General features: G+C 41.1%; 1 protein-coding gene across 2 annotated transcripts in view; it reads right to left on the bottom strand.

Moving 5' to 3' along the window:
• Positions 1 to 4,225: 4,225 nt before the first annotated feature.
• TIGIT (T cell immunoreceptor with Ig and ITIM domains) overlaps positions 4,226 to 20,688 on the bottom strand; it is a 42,351-nt gene continuing 25,888 nt past the window's right edge. Inside the window, exons 3-4 of one of the 2 annotated variants that reach the window (XM_021007192.2) lie at positions 8,884 to 8,993; positions 4,226 to 4,531 (exon numbers count right to left, since the gene is read on the bottom strand). In XM_021007192.2, coding sequence (XP_020862851.1) covers positions 4,304 to 4,531; positions 8,884 to 8,993 — 338 coding nt within the window. In that variant the 3' untranslated portion in view covers positions 4,226 to 4,303. The remainder of the gene's footprint in view (positions 4,532 to 8,883; positions 8,994 to 20,688) is intronic. The other variant, XM_021007193.2, reaches the window with a different exon arrangement.

Genomic DNA, 20,688 nt, shown 5'->3' with positions numbered 1-20,688 from the left:
TTCCCTAAATTATCAATCTCAGGTATGCTGTCTTTTCTTACCTTAATTTTTAATCTCTCTCTGTAGAGTAGAAGGGAGTATGGGGGATTGGTGTGGCCACCAAAACTATTCCAGCATTTATCAGTTCCTTAGTTCTATGACAATTTCCTGTACCCGTTTCAGAGAAATGAAAGAAAGAATTCAGTAGCACATAACCTTCCAGATAAAATTGTTCTTTCCCTTTGTCAAGAAGAGATACAATTTTAGTCAGAATTTTAGGCAGTCAGAGAGAGGCCCCATCCACCTTCAAGGAGCAAAATGTGGTCTTTCTGGTAGATAGGTACACCTATTGCTGAGGGGTTTTTTTTCCATCCAAATGGCAACATGTCATCTCCTGACTATATTTCCAACTTCTGGAGGTCCATTGTTATTATTTTCTACTCCCAAAAGCATTTTTAAATATTTCTCAGTTTAGCTATCTCCAGTATTTCTCACGGTACTCTTTCCTCTTTACCCCTTCCAGACTTTGAAGAAAAAAACAGGAAACGAAAGGGGGTAACCAATCTAGCACCAGTTAAACCCAAGCACATGTTTCCCCTCAACACTTAACACTGCTACTTATCAGTAGTACCTTTTTGTTAATGTCTTTTTTCTTTCCAGTTTCTGTAACTTCTCAGTCATGCCAATTTGAATAAACTCTGCAAGTAAAATGTCATGAGCAGCTACAGCAAAAAGAGAAAAAATGGAGCTTCACATTCAGCCAAACTTTCTTCCAGGTTCTTAACAGACATTAGGTCATTCACCCAATCACTCTTGACTATCAGTAGGTAATAATGGCTAACATTTCTATTGTATGTTAGGGTTTGCAAATGTGTTCTACAAATATTATCTCATTTTATTTTCAAAACAACCCTAGAAGGTAGGTACTATTATTATCCCCATTTTATAGATGAGGAAGCTGAGGCTTAGGCTAAATGATTTGTTTAGGGTCACACACTAGTGTATGAGATCAGATTTGAACTCAGGTCTTCACTGTGCTCCCAAGTTGCCCCCAAAAAGTAGTGAGGTCTTCGTTGTACAGATAAGGAAACTGAGGCACAGATGAGGGTTGCTCATGACCTGATAAGAAAGTATAAAAGAAGCAAGAGTTAAGTTGAATCCTTGTTTAATCCTGCTGAAATACTAGTGACACATCAATACCATATTATAATCACTTGCAACATGAAGCCTCACATCACATTTTTTTCTTCAGTTCCTCTGTTCATAAGAAAAATATCACTCACACATAAACCAAATCTCACTGGCAATCTCCTCTGAGAGATGGAAAGAGAAAGGATAATAGCCCTTTTCAGGTTCAGGTTGAATGGCAGTCAAACAGATCTGAGCTACTCAGATGACGTCCAAATGCCAGCACAAATGGAGGTGTGAATTGAAAAAGAGAAATAAGATACTTCTTTTCTGGACCAAGAGAAAGTCCATATTTTTAAATGCAGATTTTTCTTTTAATTAGAGAACATGGATTTTGTTTAGAGCCTCTTGGAAAAGGGAGTCATGTATGTTCATCACTTCAAAGAGGGAGCTGTCTAAATTATACCAATGACCTTTCTGGAGCACACACCACAGGAAAGAGTTTAGAAAATTCCATTTTATGGTTTTCAGAACAGGTTAGGATAACAGGGAAAGATACATGAAATCTATGAAATAATGTACTGTGGACATGTGTATTTACACACAATAAACAATGCTGATTTGATTGGCCATGCCTTCTGATCTTGTGTAATTCTTGTCCATGTTGTTTTTAAGTCATTTTTTAGTCATTTCCACCTCTTCTCATTTGGGGTTTCTTGGCAGGGATACTAGAGTGGTTTGCCATTCCCTTCTCCACATCATTTTATAGATGACAAAACTGAGGCAAACAAGGTTAAATGACTGGCCCAGGATCATACAGCTAGTAAGTGTCTGAGGCTGGATGTGAGCTCATGAAGATGAGTCTTCCTGACTCCAGGCCCAGCATTTTATGCACTGTTCCACCTAGCTGCCCCAATTCTTGTCTGTGTTCCCCATAAATACTCCACAGATCTACCCAACATGGTGGGACCTTTTTCTGGGCCTTTATAGACTTTGTGAATCCAGTACAGCACTTGGGCTGTCCATGTGATATGTCTAACTCTCACTATATGGCCAGCCTGCAGCATTTTCTTTACATTCCCTTGGTAACACGTTTCACTCTGCTTCTACATGACTATGAGCTTGTGTGATTGAGGAAGAAAAATGTGGTTCGGATTTGTTCCTATGATAAGACACACTCCTAGAGAGAGAAGTGAAGGTAGCTTTAATAAAGATTATAATATAGGTATAGAAAAGGTAGATTTACAGCAACATACAATTAGCAATACGACTATAATCAGGCTAAGGATACAAAAGGTAGCAATAATAAAAGCAAATATCACCAATTCGGGGAAGCACCAACATCTGAAGTCCAAGCTGGGGATTCCTGGGGTGCAGCTTTCAGGGTCCCCATTGGGAAAGTCCCGGGCAGAGCGTCCTCTCCATGGGTGAGAATCCAAAGATGGCTTTCCCAATTAGGTTTTAAATAGGGCCTCTAACAAAGAAGGCCCCATGCTAGAGGTGTCCATGATTCTAGTAGATGTTTTTACTTGGTCCAGGAACTGGCCAAGTTCCTGGAGCAGGCAAAACATCTTAGAATATTAATTAACTTGATATGTTCTGATGAACTGGCCAGGTTCCCAGAGCACATCTTCCTGAGAACTGGCTAAATTCTCAGGTCAACATAGATAGCCACACTCTGGCTTATAGCCCAATGTTTAGAGTCATACAGGGGACATGGAAGATCTTTCCTTATAAGATTTATTGATTAGAGCTGCAGAACACAATGATCTTGGAACATCTGAAATTACACATGATCCAAAGGGATCAGAGCTTCATAGATGTCGAAGTGAATGAGACCTTGGAGATGAACCAGGACAGCCCCTCATTTCACAAATAAGGAGCCTGAGTCCAAGTGAGGCAAGACTTGTTCAGAGTCACACAGGTGACAAGTGGCACCAACCCTAGTCTGCTAACTCAGCTCTGGGTGCCAAAGTCCCAGGGTATTGATTAATTGGAGAGCATTCAGAGAAGGGCAATCAGGATAGTTAAGGGGCCCTGAGTCCATGCCATATAAGGATCAATTGAAGGAACGAGAGATGTTTAACCTGAAGAAGAGAAGTCGGAGGTGGGAGGAGCAGAAGGAAGAGGGGGACATTATGCTGTCTTCAAGTATTTGAAGGGCTGTCATATGGAAGGGAGTTTTGATTTATGGTATTTGACCCCAGAAGACCGGATCAGGAGCAATGAGTGTCAGTGGCTAAGAGGTTGATTTAGGCTTGATGTCAAGACAAATTTTCCTAACAATTAAAGCTGTCCATAAGTGGAATGGTCTCAAGACATACTGGTAAATATTTAACAACTGGCTCTCCAAGGGGGAAAATAGAAACTGAAACCTTCCCTATGTATTGTCTCCCCTATTAGAAGGGGATCTCCTTGAGAACAAGGACTGTCTTTCTCTCTGTTTGTATCCCCAGCACTGAGCATGGTGCTTTGTACACAGTAAGCACTTAATAAGTATTTTGTTCAATCATTGATTCATTTTCTTGACATTCATCTTGTCATTATATCCTTTCTCCCTTTTGTTATGGGGATGTTCATTAAATCAGGGCACGTGGAAAGGGCATATCAATCATCCATCATCTGTCTCCATTCTCTATCCCTGGGACTTCCCAAACCTAAACACCCCTCCTTGACCACCATCCCCCATGTTGAAATATATGCTCCTTGAAGTTTAGGGTCATCTCACTTTTGTGTTTGTATCTTCAGCACTCAGCACAAAAGCTGACACATAGTAAAGCTCAATAAATGTTTTTCATTCATGTATCCACTCAACAAAATGTTTGTTGGTGATGATGGCCCCTATTTGATGATTTCCCAATAACAACCCCTGTTTCTGAAGCAATGGCTCAGTGACAAACAAAGAGAATTCAATTTCTTGGCTTTTTGACCCTAGTGTCTACTGAGGCTAATAAAGGAGCTTCACAATGGACTAGGAGATCAACAATCATCAAATTTACCCATGGTCAAACCCAAAGCCATTTGTCCTAATGAAATTGACTTCTCAGTTTTCCCCAGTCAATCAAGTGACCTCTTTGCCACCCATAAACTTCCCCCAAAAAACTACACAGACCGATCATTAATTCAAGTGGGGGTGTTTATATACACACATATATGTACAAAATACAAGGGCTGTTTTGCAAGCACTTTTAAGAGATTACCTTGTCTCCACTGGTAAGTTAAAGCTACTCAAACTTCTATAACTAAGGATATTAAAATATTCATGGGATTGTGCTGAGTCATTTTCTTGCTGATAATCTTGACTGATGGTCATTGGTGTGGCTTCTAGTTGGACACACCTACCATGAGAGCTGGGGCTCAGTTCATTCTGTTCAGAGGGACTTTGGAGGCCGTAGTTTGCTGAACTGATCCTGAAGGTTTTTCTCTGCAAAAGAAATCCCAATACCAAACTGAGTATGTGGAAGATTTGGACCTAGATTTTTCATTATTCTTCAGTTTACAAAGTTATAGATCCTCAATTTTTCTGTTTTTTTTCCTTCTTAGTCACTTTTTAATTTCTCTTTCCTCCCTCTCTCCCTTCTCTCTTTCCTCTATTTCAGGGGAAATAGAAGAAATTTTCTGTTTCTTCCTCTTTTCTCTCTCTTCATCTTTCTCCTGTTTCTTCTTTCTTCTCTCTATCTCTTCTCTCTCAACTCTTTCCTTCCTTTCCCCCCTTATCCCTGTTTTTTATAATTTTCCCTATTTCTTTTAGTTTTCCTCTCTCTTTATCTCTGTCTTCCTCCTAACTCTTCTTCTGTCTCCTCCTCTCTCTCTATTTGCCTCTCTTTTTATTCCTCCATAACTCTTCTATCTCATCTCTCATTCTATTTCCTTTTTCTCTATTATCTCTACCTTCTCTCTTTTCTCTTTTCTCTATTTCTTCTTTTCCTTTCTCCTCCATCTCTCTCCCTTTCTCTTCTATCTCTGTTTATCTCTTCCCTCTTCTCTCTCTTTTTCACTCTCTGTCTTTTCTTTTTTTCTATTATACACATATTACACACACACACACACACACACACACACACACACACAATGTCCACGAGTGATTCATACTTGAAGGACTTAATGGGGGTTTATCACAAACAAGAATGTCAGGGGAGAATACATTTCAAAGGCCTCCTGAAGCACATCTTCCAACACTGTGGCCCAGCTGTGGCATAAGCAGTAAATGGAACAGCCTGGTATGGAGCCATATGGTGTAGTGGACATAGTTCTGGATCGGAGACACAATTTGGCTTCAACTCCTGACTCTGCCACTTACTTATTGTGTGGCCTTGGGTAATTTAATTCAATTCAACAAGCATTATTAAATACTTACTGCATACCAGGCAGAGTGCTAGGCACTGGGAATACAAAACCAGATATAAACCCTCCCCTCCCTCAAAGAAATTCTACCTCAGTGTGTTGTCACTTTCTCCCCTGAAGCTTGGGTTCCTCTCTGTCAAATGAAAGAGCTGGTCTAGATGACTTCTCAGACCCCTTCATGCTCTAAATTGATGAGCCCACGAGGCTTCCAGTTCTAAATCTTTTTTTTTTTTTTGGTGAGGCAATTGGAGTTAAGTGACTTGCCCAGGGTCGCACAGCTAGTAAGTATTATGTATCTGAGGCCAGATTTGAATTCAGGTCCTCCTGACTTCAGGGCTGGTGCTCTACCTAGCTACCCCTCAGTTCTAAATCTTGACTCTAAGTTTTCATGTGCCTATGGGGAAGGCAGTAGGGGAGGGACACTCTTTTGGTTCACAGGTTTGAGGCTGACCACAAATCTCAAAGGTAGAGTTAGAAACAGCAACAGGCTTTGAAACAATCTACTACAACTAACAATAAATTCAAGTACCCTTCAATGGGCACCATTATTATTTGTCCTTTATAGCCATCACCCATTACTGTCTGTTGCATTATCTTGTAATACAAAACAATAGTGTATAGATCCAATGGGTCAAACCTTGGCTTCCTCAGAAAGCTGCCCACAAAACTCCCAAGGGCAACCAGAACTAGATTAAAATGTAATTGAGAAATGTTTAACCAGAAAAAAATTTTAAAACAACATAACATAGATAATGTCCATTTGTAATTTTCTAGGTCAATATGCAGAGGCAACTGAGTGGCTCAGCAGATAGAGTGGATAGAGCTGGTCCTGGAGTCATGAAGTAAGTCCTGAGTTCAAATTTGACCTCAGACACTTACCGGCTATGTGACTCTGGGCAAGTCATTTAAGTTCTACTTGTGTTAATCTACTGGAAAGGAAAATGGCAAAGCCACTTCAGTGTCTTTGGCAAGAAAACCCTACGGACCACATTGGTATGATATAGTACACGGGGTCATAAAGAATCAGATGCGCCTTAGCAACTGAACAAGCAAGTCAACATGTGGACTTTTTTCTATTTGAGTTTGACACAACCAGTAGAGGTGACCATCTATATGATAAACAGTAACTGACTGTCTTTCATTCCACCATTATAAATGAATTTTTTGGAAGAGTGGCAGGTGGTTCAAGATTCCTGGATTGGTCAGTCCTGCTAAGGATTTCAAGAGCTATCCTTGACATAAACATGGTAAGAAATGCCCTTATAAATTGTACTGATGCTGTGATTAAATATAATAAGTTCTCTGACATTTCATTTATTAGTACCAATTCAATCAGGTATTCTTATTTTGGGGGGAAAAAATCAGGACTTTCCTGATGGCACTTGTTAATTGTGGCTACCTTTGTTCAAGCAGCTTGGCTAGCAATGTTGTGCAGTGGATTTGATGTGGATTTGAATACCGGCACTTTGTGAGCAACTCACTCAACCTTTCTGAGTCTCAGCTTTCTCATTCATAAAATGGGAATGATAATGGAATCATAGTATCTACCTCATAGGGTTGTTATAAGAAAACTGATTCATAAACCTTAAAATACTATATGGTTGTGACTCTAAGTTGTGACTGAGACTTCTGGGACACCTCATATGTTTGAAACAGATTGTCCTCCATTATTCAACTGACATCCATTTTAGAAATAGTAATTCAAAGGATGGGTTTAGCTGCATTGAAAACTAACAGAATTTCAGATTAAGAATCTTCAGGGTAAGAGATCAAGTCCAGCTGCTCAAAATGCAAATGGATATGTAGAAAACATGTGACATCGTAAGTAATTACAGTGACAGTGCTACTATGCAGAATAGAGTCCAGCCAAATAATAATAATAATAATAATAACCCTCCTAACCAAACGTGCTCATTAAATATTGGAAGGTACACACACAGTTTCTGCAAAGGTACTTTTATGAATAAGCATTTCTCTCTAGCTTCCATACAACTCCTGGTTATATGAGGAAAGCACAGAAAAGGAGACAAGCTTCACCAGGTTCAGAGGTGGCGTGTGTAAGGAGGAGCAGCCAGCCAGAATTGAACAAGGCTGGAAAAATGAGAGATGTACAATGTGGTTCTTTCTGGGAGAGGAAAGAGAGACGGCAAAGATGAACATGGCTCCTTAAACACTTTAAAGAAGAGATAGCAGCTTGCAGCTTCCTAACCTTTGATCTGATTAGTAATGCTTTCACAGAATCTCTGAACCTCAGAGTTGGAAAGGATCTCAAAAACCAAGTTGAGCCTGTATGTGAATAAGATTTCCTAGTCTACATGTCTCACATTCAATCACGTACTGAAAACCTCCAAGGATAGGGGATTTACTATTTTCCAAGACACCTCATTACACTTTTGGACAGCTCTGAATGTTAGGAAGCTCATCTTTATATTGTGTCAAAATCTGCCTCTCTTTGAGATCCATCTTTGATTAGTCACCTTAAAGCCCTACTAGTTCTGACCTCTGAAGTATGACAGGATTAGTCTCTTCTATATAACAGCCATTCAAAGTGCTTGAAGATAGCTATCATTTTCCTCTCCCCTCCTCACTTCTCAGAGAAATTTTCTCTTTTTATGTCCTCAAAAGGGATTGGTTTAAGGTAAGGCTGATGGGGTTGGGATCTAGGCCCCAGAAAGGAAGAACCCTGGACTTTCCCACGTGGCCAAACCCCTGGTTTTCCCCTGAGGCTATAATCCCATCAACTGGCCTTTCATTGTGGCTATACTCAATCTCCCCTCCATTGTCTTACCTCCCTATGGCCCCTGGCCATTTCCCCTCCCATCCAGATCTCCTTAGACCCCTCCTCTAGTCACCCCAAACTAGTTGGCCGCTCCTAGATCCCTCCCACAGGCTTTCTGTATATAAGGTCCATCTTGTCTCCATTAAGATGCTGGGATTCTTATAATCTAGCGACTGCTCAGATTCTTAAAATCTAGCCAACAGCTTACTAATGTTCATACTCCTTAAAAGTCTGCCCAATATAATAGATGTTCTAATAAACTTTGACTTTGGCTGAAAGAAGGCTTGGGTCAAATTCTTTTGGCCAGTCAATTGTGATTTTGGGGTCCCAGCACCCCTAAACCTCTAAACCGCATCATTTTGGTGGCCAATGCCAGAGATTTGGCCATGTGGGAAAATCTAGGGTTTTTCCTTTCTGGGGCCCAGATCTGAACCCCATCAAGGCCATCAAGGTCCCACAACTTCCATGGATCTTGTTGAATCTCACCTTTTGGCCCCTTGAGCCTAGGATTGTCCTTTCCATACATTTCAGACCAATCCCTGAAGTGTGCCAAGGGTCAGCATGACTTCCCTCATTGAAATGGAAACATCTCAAAGAAAAAGAGCTAGGGTTATCCCTCCCAGAATTATAGTCCATGAATTAGGTACATTTACCTTGACACCCAAGATCACCAACATGATGACTGTGGCAGCAATGATTATTATCACGGAGACCATGACTCCAAAAGAGATCCTTGAATAGGAGTTGTCCAATGCCTCAGCTGCTGAAAGGGGGCCAAAAGTCATGAACTGGCAGTCATAGAGAAATGTAGCATGTACCCACTGCACACCACCACCCTACAAGCTCATGGCAACAGTCTTGGAAATTAACACCAAAGGAACCTCCCTCTGTACCTACAGGAGCCAGAATCAAGTCAGTTGTGGGATTGTGGGAGGATGGATGGTGTTCTTACTGACAAGAATTAAACTCCAGTGATTCCCTATTACCTTTAGGATTAAATACAAGATTCTTTGTTTGGCATTTAAAGCTCTTCACAATCTTGCCCTTTACCTTTCCAGTCTTCTTACGCTTTACACATATTGTGTGATCCAGCCATACTGGCCCATTTGCTGTCTTTCACATGAAGCTACATCTCCAATCTCTGTGCCTTTGGACTGGATGTTTCCTGTTCCTGGGATATTCTGAGATAGTAAATGTTCAATATTTACTGGATTTATCCTTGGATTCCTTCAATACTCAAATCAAATATCACCTTCTTCAGGAAGCCTTTCACTGTCCTCCCCTTGCCCCTAGTGGCTTAGAGGGAAAATACTCTCAAAGATTACTTTCTACTCTGTGTGTCTCTTTTAGGTTCCTATTTATGTGCACATTGTCTCCCTCATTAAAATGTAAACTGCTTGAGGACAGGTACTGTTCTTTCCTTTGTGTCTCCAGTGCTTTACACAGTTCCTGGCACATAGTAAGTGCTTAATAAATGCTTTTTCTTTCATTCTTTATTCATTTTTAAAAATGATTTTTATGGTGAACTTAATACTCTTAAACACTATTCAAAGAACTAAAGAACATTTTATGTCAAACAAAATAAGAATTAGACAAGAGAAAAGAGCAACTTTTAATGATGCCCCTTCCAGGGTCACTTAACTTGAAAATCCCTTGGACATGCCAGATTGAACTATAGTGATCTTTATGGAAGAAAAGATTTTGGAGGAGATTGATGTTATAATTCCGTGTTGCCTCAATAGCTATGGACACTGCAGTATATAAGTTGAGTGTAAAGAAAAACCAGGTGTGCAAACCATGGTTCATGTAAAAGGTGAGTTTCTGAGTAAATGAGTGAACTGTATTATAAGAATTCTGGGGACAGCTAGATGGCGCAGTGGATAGAGCACTGGCCTTGAAGTCAGGGAGACCTGAGTTCAAATCTAGCCTCAGAAGCATAACACTCGCTAGCTATGTGACCCTGGGCAAGTCACTTAACCCCATTGCCTAGCTCCACCCCCCCAAAAAAAAACTAGTAAGGGACAGCTAGGTTGCGCAGTGGATAGAGCACAGGCCCAGAAGTCAGGAGGACCTGAGTTCAAATGTGACCTCAGACCAAACACTTGACACTTACTAGCTATGTGACCCTGGGCAAGTCACTTAACCCCAATTGCCTAACAAAAAAACCAAAACAAAAGAATTCTGCAATTGATAAGAGGGCAGCTAAGTCTCCTTGAAGGTAGAAAATATACTACCCAAGATGTTATCCAAAGGTCTGATAGTTTCTGACCATCAGACTGAAAATACCATGCTATGAGATGATAGATTTTCACCTGGAGGGCCATGAATAGTGCAGTTCCCCCAGACATGGAAGATAAACTGGGAACCCCACTAGACATGTCATTAGAGGAGAGAATGTAGAGCCAGGTGATCTCTTTCAAGATTAGATGGCCAGCCTTAATGGTGATGGGAGGGATGTCACAGAGGAGTGAGCAATCCATGCTGGTCAAGACATGTTCTACCACTAGAATTGCATCATACCTTGGGGATTGGGGCATGTCTACAATGAAGTCCAGTGTAACCACCCCCAAGAACAGAATAGGGTTGGTAGGGGTGGCAATAATCCTACTGACTTCTCCATGGACTCCCTGGACTAGGCTAGGGGAATACCTTATAAGATTAGTTATCCCAGGGGTAGCTAGGTGGTGCAGTAGATAGAGCACCAATCTTGGAGTCAGGAGGACCTGAGTTCAAATCTAGTGTCAGATACTTGACACTAGCTGTGTAACTCTGGGCAAGTTACTTAACCCTGATTGCCTCACCAAAAAGCAAAAAAAAAAAAGATTTTATATATATATATATATATATATATATATATATATATATATATATATATATATATATATATATATATATATATATATATATATTGTTACCCACATGGTCAAATCTCTGGCATTCCCCGTTCACATTTTAGTGAAAAAGCAGGCAGCTTTTTTAACTGTTCATCAAAGGCTACAGGCAATCATACGTATGACTTTTAAAATACATTTTTAAATAAATGAATGTAAGTCCCATGAGTAGGGATTGTTTCATTCTTTATATTTGTATCCCCAGTGCCTAAAACAATGTCTGGCACATAGTATATATGCACTTTAAAAAGTCGACTTGCTGGTTGACTTAAAAAAAAAAATACCCACGTACCAGTGAACACGAAGTACTGCTTATCAAGTCTTGCCAGGGCCCAGAATAGAGACACAAGCAGACACAGAAGAGACACTGAAGACTGACTTTCCTTCAGATGCAGTACTCACACTATTTTAGGCTACCGTCTAGTGTAGGTATTGGCTTAGAGTGCTTGCTGCTGGCGGGTCAGATGCCGCAGAGATGCTTGAGGATAAAGTCTGTAAAAGGCCGCTAGGTGGCGCCATAGTGCACAGAGTGCCGGGCCAGAAGTCAGGAAGATTCATCTTCCTGAGTTCCACTCTGGCCTCAGACATGCATTAGCTGTGTGACCCTGAGCAAGTCACTTAACCCTGTTTGCCTCAATTTCCTCATCTGTAAAATGATCTGGAGAAGAAAATGGCAAACTACTCTGGTGTCTTTGCCAAGAAAACCCCAAAAGGGGTCACAAAGAGTTGGACGCGACTGAAAAATGGCCGAACAACAGAAAGTATCTAAAGTCTTCTTTCCTGGTTGTTGAGTCCCTGGTTTGACCCCCATTTCATGAGGTAACTAGGCCATACTCACTTCACTCTTAGCTCTGCTCCTCATTCTCCAGACTTCTCTACTCCTTGACAAGCAGCTGTCTCACCCTGAAGATGCCTCTTCCCTGAAGCCCATCTTCCTTTGTTGGTAAGTGCGTGATCCACACCACCGTCTCATAAGGGGTCCACACCTCATACATAGGGAGTGTACTTCATTATGCTCCCTACCTACTATTCTACTTCCCAGGTCTTCCATATGTGCCATCTTTCCCCATTAGTAGGTAAGCTCCTTGGCACAGGGAGTCTTTTTTATATGTATTTATATCCCCAGTGCTTACAAAGTAAACATTTAATAAATGATCTGTCTTTGTGCAGGATGTGATCCACCAGCTTTACAAATTCCTTTTGTTTTTTGTTTTGTTTTGTTTTTTTGCAACACTGAATCTATTTGCAGGTTATGGGCTCCTAGAATATTAGTGATGGTGAAGTCAAATACAGTAAAATATCTAACATTGGTTAAAGGACGTGTCTGAAGGTGTTCCAGGATCCTAGGCTTGCACGGGCAATGTGTCGCTTCTTGAAAATGATGCCTTCCTATCTCAAATGCAGTTTTGTCTTTACATAGCTCCTTTTTCTCATCTCATGCAGATCCTTTCTCCAGTAGTTAACTTGTGAGAGCAGATATGGCAGGACCTGAAGAAGCATAGACTATGAGAGCATCAACTCCACAGAGTGATCCTGTATTCACTGGTCTCTATAATGACATTTTTTTTTCCAGACCCAAATAGGTGAAGAGAGGAGATGAAGTAAGCTAATTCTTGATGCCCTATAATGATAAAATTCAATGACAGCTCCTTCTAGCACTAGTATGTGCTGTGAAACCTTGGAGTGTCTCTATAAGTTGGTAAGAGGCTCTGTCAAAGCAGAAAACCTGGGTATGAAGCAGCAAAAGTGTATTTGCCAGTGGTCTTATCATGTGCCCTAGAAATTCCATCTCCTTCTGGAGCTGGTACTTCTCCAACTCCGCAAGCATCCAGGATTGGCATAAATTCTTGAAGATTGTTTAAATGACCATGCCACACTGAACAGAATCCAGAGAGTGAAAAAGGATATTGTCAAAGTAGATCCCTCCCTATCTCCAAGACCAGTAGATTTCTTTGTGGAAGGGAGTAAAGTATAAGAATTCTAGTGGGAAGCGTCCAGGCTATTAACAGCTTTAAATGTCAAACAGGGCACTTACTGAGCAACAGGGTGACATGGTTAATGCCATACTCTAGAAAAATCTCCTTGGAAGCTGAGTGAATGATGGATTGGAAAGGGGAGAGCCTTAAGGCAGGATAACAGTCAGAAGGCTATTGCAAGAGTTAGGTGGTGATAAGAAACTGAAATGGGCTTATGATTGTGTCAATCAGTCAGTCAGTAGACATATTTTAAGTGTCTGATGTGTGCCAGATACTGTGCTAAGCAGTGGGGATAGAAAAAGAGACAAAAGATAGTCCCTGCCCTCAAGGAGCTTACAATCTAATGGAAATGAGAAATTGGAGTCATTTAGTGTTGGAGGTTTTCTCCAGGATTTTAGCCAAAAAGGGAAGAGAAATAAGATGATAGCTGGTGAAAATGGTAAGATCAAGTGAGGATTTTTGAAGGATGGGGAGAAATAGGCACATATGTAGGCAGCAGGCAAGGAGCCAATATATAGGGAGACATTAAAGATAAGAGAGGATATTTCTAGGGAGTAGGTAGTGAGAAATTAAAGATAAGAGGGTATGATAGTGGGGGCAATCTGCTGGAGAAATCAGAAGGGGAGAGGATCAGGGGAGAGGGCTGGTGTTGACAAAGAGGAGAGACACCTTTTTGTCTAATACTGGAGTGAAGGAGGAGATAATGGAGGAAGAAGTCTCAATGATGTGAGATGAGGAGGAGACAGAGATAGGGGTACCTCTCAGCAAATAGCCTTGATTTTGGGAGGGGGTGAAATAGGAGACAAGGTCATTGACTGAGAGGGTTGAGGGAGGGTTTGCCCTGGAGAGGCTTAGGGAAAGATGAGAATGTTTAGAGTGGCTGTTGTGGAAACTGGGGTATTTAATGAACTAGGGAGGAATAGAATGTTTGTCTTACTGCAATGAGGATCCAGTGGGGATTAAAGAGCAGAAATTTGTATTCAACTCAGTATAGTTTCATAATTTCCTGTAGCTCCATTCAGCAGTTCATGAATAGGAGAAAAGAAGACAGGTGGTGGGAGTAATCCAAGTTTGAATTGCCATATTGGTCTTAGGGGGCAAAGGATTCAAGAACAAGGGATAGACTAGAATTGAGTTGGGGTCAAGCTAGTGCAAAGGATGGAGGTAATAAGGGTATAGGGAGAATAAAGAACTGGGTCATGAATCATAGGTATAGGGAAAGATGTGATAATAAAAGTTTATGATCAAATTAAAAGAATTTCAGATTTCATGAATAAGGAAGTGGAACACTTGTAGATGATTACAAGACTAAGGATAAGACTGTGTGGAGCTGAGGTAGAGTATAAGAATTGAGTAGATTAAGGAAATGGGAAGTCAGGTATTTGAGGAAATATCAATGAATTTTATAGTCTTCTAGTTTGAGGACAGGAGATGGAGAAGAGAGAAAGACTGTGTCGCAGACACAAAATTTATTAGAGAAGAAAAGAAAATGCCTTAGAGGTCAATAGATAACCATCAAAATCTAAATGTGATGATAAATTTGGATTGAATGTGAGAGAAATAACTATTAATACTCAATTAATGTTGGGGATCCAGGGTTTGGTTTTGTTTTTCCCCTTTCTATTTCCTCATCCTCTACTAGGTCAAAGCAGCCTCTGAAGGACAGGGCTAATAATGAGTTAACATTCTTCTCTACCTTGGGTGAGACCCCACCCAATTAGGAAGTAAGTGGCTTGGATGGAGGTAGATCCCTTTATCTAGATTTCTTGAGGTGGGGTGGTCTGGGTAGAGGTGAGTATGAGTGACATAATCAAAGTCACAGCCCAGCCCCTCATTAGAATAAGCCCAACTCTTATTAAAATATTCATTCTCTCATTAATTGGTAATGAATCAGACTTGATTTTTGCCTGTGGACAACACCCACTCTTTCAAGGGTATTTAAACTCTCAGAGGGGGCCCCCAAATTTCATCTTTGGTGTATGTTGATTGATTGTTGTCCTTCATTCTCGAAGAGGACCAAAATGACATCAGTATGCTAAAGCCAAGTTTCAGTGTCTCTCACTGCGGCTGATCAGATCCATATGAACTCGGAATGTTCTACCATAGGTCGGCTACGTATAGTCCATGTGAACAGTTCAGGTGGATTCTCTAAATGTGCACATCTTACATTTCTTTTGAGCTATTTCAATTCTGCTTTGCTCATAGAGCACAGCGCTTTCTCTGATGTGGGCACGCCATGCTGAACAGTCCTGTGCCAATGTCTCCCATATCACACAATCAATTGCAAAGTTCGTAAGAGAGACCTTGAGAGTGTCCTTGCATCACTTCTTCTGACTACCATGTGAATGCTTGCCCTGTGTGAGTTGTCCATAAAATCGTCTTTTTTGGCAAGTGTACATTTTGCATTTGAACAATGTGGCCAGTCCATTGGAGTTGTGCTCTCTGAAGTAGAGTTTGAATGCTTGGCAGTTTAGTTCAAGAAAGAAACTCACTGTCTGGTATCTTATCCTGCCAAGTGATCTTCAGAATCTTCCTAAGACAATTTAAATGGAAGTGATTTGGTTTCCTAGCATAGTGCTGGTATACTGTCCAGGTTTCATGGACATACAACAATGAGGTCAGCACAATGGTTCTGTAGACCTTCAGTTTGGTAGCCAGTTTATTACCTCTTCACTCCCACACTTTCCTTCACAGCCTCCCAGACACTGAGCTAGCTGTGGCAATGCATGCATTAACCTCATTATCAACGTGGACATCCCTGGAAAGTATACTATCAAGGTAAGTGAACTTATCCATAGCATTCAAAACTTCTCCATTTGCTGTAACCAGTGATTCCATGTATGGATGGTGTAGTGGTGGCTGATGGAGCACCTCTGTTTTCTTGGTGTTAATTATTAGGCTAAAATTAGCACAAGAAGTTGAGAATGGATCCATACTTTGTTGCATCTCAGCTTCAGGGTGTACATTGAATGCACAATCATCTGTAAACAGAAAATCACGAACCAATTCTCCCTCCACTTTGGTCTTGGCTTGTAGCCTTTTTAAGTTGAAGAATTTACAGTCAGTGTGGTAGCTGACCCTGACACCATGTTCATCCTCATTGAAAGCATTTGACAACATGTCTGAAAACATCATGCTAAAAAGCATGGGAGCAAGCACACAGCCTTGTTTCACTACACTGGTGACTGGGAAAGCCCTAGAGCATTGTCCATTATCCAGAACCTAAGCCAGCATGCTGCCATGAAATTGACATAAAATGCCAATGAACTTCTCCAGGCAACAGAATTTTGACATAATTTTCCGTAAGCCCTCATGACTGGCAGTGTCAAAGGCTTTGGTCAGATCTACAAATGTTGTGTACAGATCTCTGTTCTGCTCCTGGCATTTCTCCTGGAGTTGTCAGGCAACATAACACCATATTGACCATTCCTCAGCCCTTTCTGAAGCCACACTGGCTCTCAGGTAGATGACCATCTTCCAGGTGAAGGATCAGCCTATTAAGGAGGACTCTGGTAAGAATCTTGCCAGCAGGGACTAAGAGAGAGATGCCCCTGTGACTGTCACAGGACAAATCTATTTCCTTTACTTTTATAGAGATGGACAATGGAGGCATCCTTGAACTCTTGGGGGATAAACTTCTCTTGCCATATAACCTAGAAAATTTCCATCAGCTTTTGTATGAGCAATGGACCCCCTACCTTGTAAATCTCAGCTGGAATAGAATCAGCACCAAGTGCTTTGCTGCACAAAAGGAGCCTAAAGACATTCAAAACCTCTTCTTCAGTTGGAACTTCAGCTTAGGACAGATTGACTTCAACCTGAGGTAAACAGTCAATGACTTCAGCATTGATTGATGATCATCTGTTGAAAACATTATGGAAGTATTCAGCCCATCTCTCTAGGATAGTGTCGCTAGATATCACTAATCAATGTAGCTTCATCAGCACTGAGTAGTTGAGAGGTACCATAGGTCTTTGACCTACAAATAGCCTTCAGGGCATCATAAAAGCACTTTGGACTGTTAACTATCAGCACAAAACTTAATTTCATTACTGAGCCAAGAATCCTGCATCTCTCTAAGCTTTGCTTGTACTTTATTTTTTGATGGAATTAAATACTGCCTTCTTAGAGATGGATGAACTATCCTGCTGGTAAACCCTATGGAGTTCTTGTTTTTCATTTAGCAGTTTCTGAATTTTCCCATCATTTTCATCAAACCAGTCTTGATGTTTGTGAATGTTCTGACCCAGAGGAGTAAGTGCATTGCTATACACCAAATCTCTGAAAGTTGCCCACTCTTTTTCTGCTCCACTGTTGCCAACTGTGTGTTGGCTCAACTTACCCTCCGAGTGAGCAACTCCATTCCTCCCTAGGACTCCCTTCCAAGTCTGGTAGTCTGAGCCTACTCTAGCATTAAAGTCACTCAGAATTATAAGTTCGTTCTCTTTTGGCACATTGATAATAAAGGTCTCCAGGTCTTCATAGAATTTTTCTTTGACCTTGTTAGGGTTTGTCATGGTAGGAACATAGTCACTGATGATAGAGGCATAATGTTTTCCTATAAGTGGCAATTATATTGTCATGAGCCTTTTGTCCACTATGATTGCAAAACCTAGACCAGCTTCATAGCACTCTCCTTCACTGCAGCCCCTCCAGAAAAACATGTATCCAGCTCCAACTTCAGTAAGCTGGCCTTCATTTGCCAGCCTTGTTTCACTCAGGGCTGCTATTTGGATGTGATACCTGCTGAGTTCTCTTGCAACAAGAGCTGTTCATCTTTCAGATCTACTGGATTTTGAGTTGTCTATAAATGTGCACACATTCCATGTGCCAATGGTGAGTGGAATTGTCTTTGCAGTTGTTTTTGTATGTTTTGTGTGTGTGTGTGTTTCAACCACAGAGTGTGATCCCTATCTGCTGTGATAATCAGGCATTAGATAAGCAGACAATTTTTAGGGCACCTTTTCTAGCCCCTTTCTCCCACCAGGAGGTGAGCAGTGCAATCCTTAAAAGGCTGCTCAGACACCCAGGGGGCTGCTGAATCCCACTGTTGCTTCCAGTGAAGCCTGTGCCACCAATGTGTAAGGTTGTGACTACAGCTCCCCGTATATCTGCATCTGCTCTTTTGTCACTTGCCTGTCACCACAAGACTTTGAGATAGGCACAATTTGGAGAAAGCCAATGACCATAATTTTATTAATCATTTTATTTTTCTTAAGTATTTACTGCCTATAATTAATAAATTGATTATTAATTACCCAGAAATTATGTCTCTCAGGCTTTTCATTTATCACAAATGAACTTCAAAAGGATTTCTAAGTGAAGGTGGTAGAAGGAATCTGGACTTGGCAACAGCAAGCAAGGAGTATCCAAAGTCTTTGACCACAACAGTGGTCAAAGGGTTCCATGAGGTAAAATGTAGCTAGTGCTGGAAGAGGTGGTAAGAGATGCCGTACCATGAGGGGGGAGCCATAGCTCAGTGAGGGCCAGAACATGAAAGAGTTAAAAGGGAAGAGGTTTAAGATGACATGAAGTTTGTTAATTATGGAGCAGACATTCCAGAGGGTGCAGGGACAGGTAGCTTTAGGGTGAGAAATGGAGGAAGGGGGTGGTGTCATGGTTGAGGTGGATGGGTGTGAAGGAGTAATAAATTAACAATAGGGAACAAGGTTTGTACATCATCAACTGAGGGTTTGGAATCACTGGAATGAGCCAAGTATGAGGGCATGAAAGTATTCTAACCATTGATAAGTAAGTCCAGGCAGCATACCAGTAGTTAGAGAAAGGTTTATTGAGAGAAACAAAATAAGACTGAAATCCTTCCTTGAATTTCAGCTTCCTGGGAGACGGTTTTGTGTCCTATGAGACCCCAGGAAGTCTACTTCACATAAACAGGAGGCGGTGGAAGCATGAGAGGTATGGGAGCCCAGCTGGGGGGTAAGAGTGGGAGAAATCCCTGGGAGACAAGAGATCCAAGTGGCCTTATTCCCAGAAGACAGCCTGGCCCTGGAAATGGTCCTGAGACAGGGCCCCACTGAAGTGGAAGGCAGGAAGTGATTCTGAGAGTACAACCCTGGAGATGATCTTCTCCCTCGTGAGCAGAATGTGAAGGGCTTAAGGGCACAAAAGCTTTTGTTAAAGAATAACTGGGCCTTGAACAGATGCCTTCCCAGAGTTTCTCAATCTGCACCAAGTGCTTAGCTGGCTCTCCATTCCTTTTACCCCAGATACCTCTTTGGCACTGTTAAGACAAGAGTTCTTTACCTGTTGTCCACAGATCAACCAAAGGGTCCATAGATAGACTTCAAGGGATGCGAAAACTTGGATGAGAAAAAAAAATCCATCTTTATTTTTACTAACTTTTGGTTTCCTTTGCAAACCTCTGTATTTTACTTTATGCATTTGAAAACATTATTCTGAGAAAGGGTCCATAGGCTTCACCAGACTGCTGAAAGGGTACCTGATAGAAAGAAAGGCTAAGATCCTCTGGACTAAGGTATGAAATGCTTGCTATCTGTGTTAGTGAAGAGAATACTCACATTGGCAAAATCGTAGATCAAGACATCAAGTCTAATAAACATTTATTACGCACCATTGTGTACTCAAAAGAAATGTGAGATGCAGCAGTTTAGAGACAAATCCACTGCAAATGTTCTTATGGATTATTTGTGCCTGATCTGTGGTATAGCCTTCTGACCTCATCTTGATCTGATCAGTCACAGTCGGATGCACCGTGTCTTGACCCCAACACAGGGATATCATTTTGGTCCTCTTTGAGCGTGAAGGACAACAGCCAGCCGTGTACTAGTCACTGGGGATACAGAAAAAGTCTGATAACAATAATATTGAAATAGATTATCATTCTGACTTTGCCTTCAGCCTGATTTCTTTTAGACACGTGTTAGGCATCTATACATTTAATTTGCTTTTTAGATATGTGACTAAATTATGTATCGTTAGATATGTGATTCCCATTGGTGTAACTAGTTCCTGCACTCCTGTGGATAGCTATTCCACCATGTCTTCCATCCCGACTGATTCTCATCCACGTCTTTCTATAAATCCTCCAGAGGAGAGACACTAAACACAGTGGAGGCCTAAATCTGATTCTTGAGGGAATCCATGGAGCACTCTGGCTATCCATCCATTGTCTCTCATTTCTGACACACAGCCAATCCCACTGCCTTTGCTGATTGCCCATGTGCTTGGTGATTTGAGCATTTCCTAAGCATATCATCACTAGTAATATGCTATACCTAGCCTGCCCCTACCAGATCTCTCTCAAGATAACATCTGTTTTGCAACCGGGAAATAAGATATACAGGCAATGGGGTATCGAAATATATCCTGCCCTACAGGAAAACAGAAGGGGAAAGGGATAAGAGAAGGGGGTTAGTGATAGAAGGGAGGGCAGATTAGGGGATGATGCCATCTTGGGGTGGGGGGAGGGGCAAGATGGGGAGAAAATTTGGACCTCCAAATGGAAGTGAATGTTGAAAACTAAAATAAATAAATTAATATATATTTCATATAAAAAATAAATAAAAGAGATAACACATGTCTGTGAGTTTTTGTAGACCTTAAACTACCA

The sequence above is a fragment of the Phascolarctos cinereus genome, unplaced genomic scaffold (assembly GCF_003287225.1).
Source record: "Phascolarctos cinereus isolate Bilbo 61053 unplaced genomic scaffold, phaCin_HiC Scaffold_726;HRSCAF=1367, whole genome shotgun sequence".
Lineage (NCBI taxonomy): Eukaryota > Metazoa > Chordata > Mammalia > Diprotodontia > Phascolarctidae > Phascolarctos > Phascolarctos cinereus.
The sequence above is the reverse complement of the archived record's forward strand: the minus strand, read 5'-3'. Positions and strand labels throughout refer to the sequence as shown.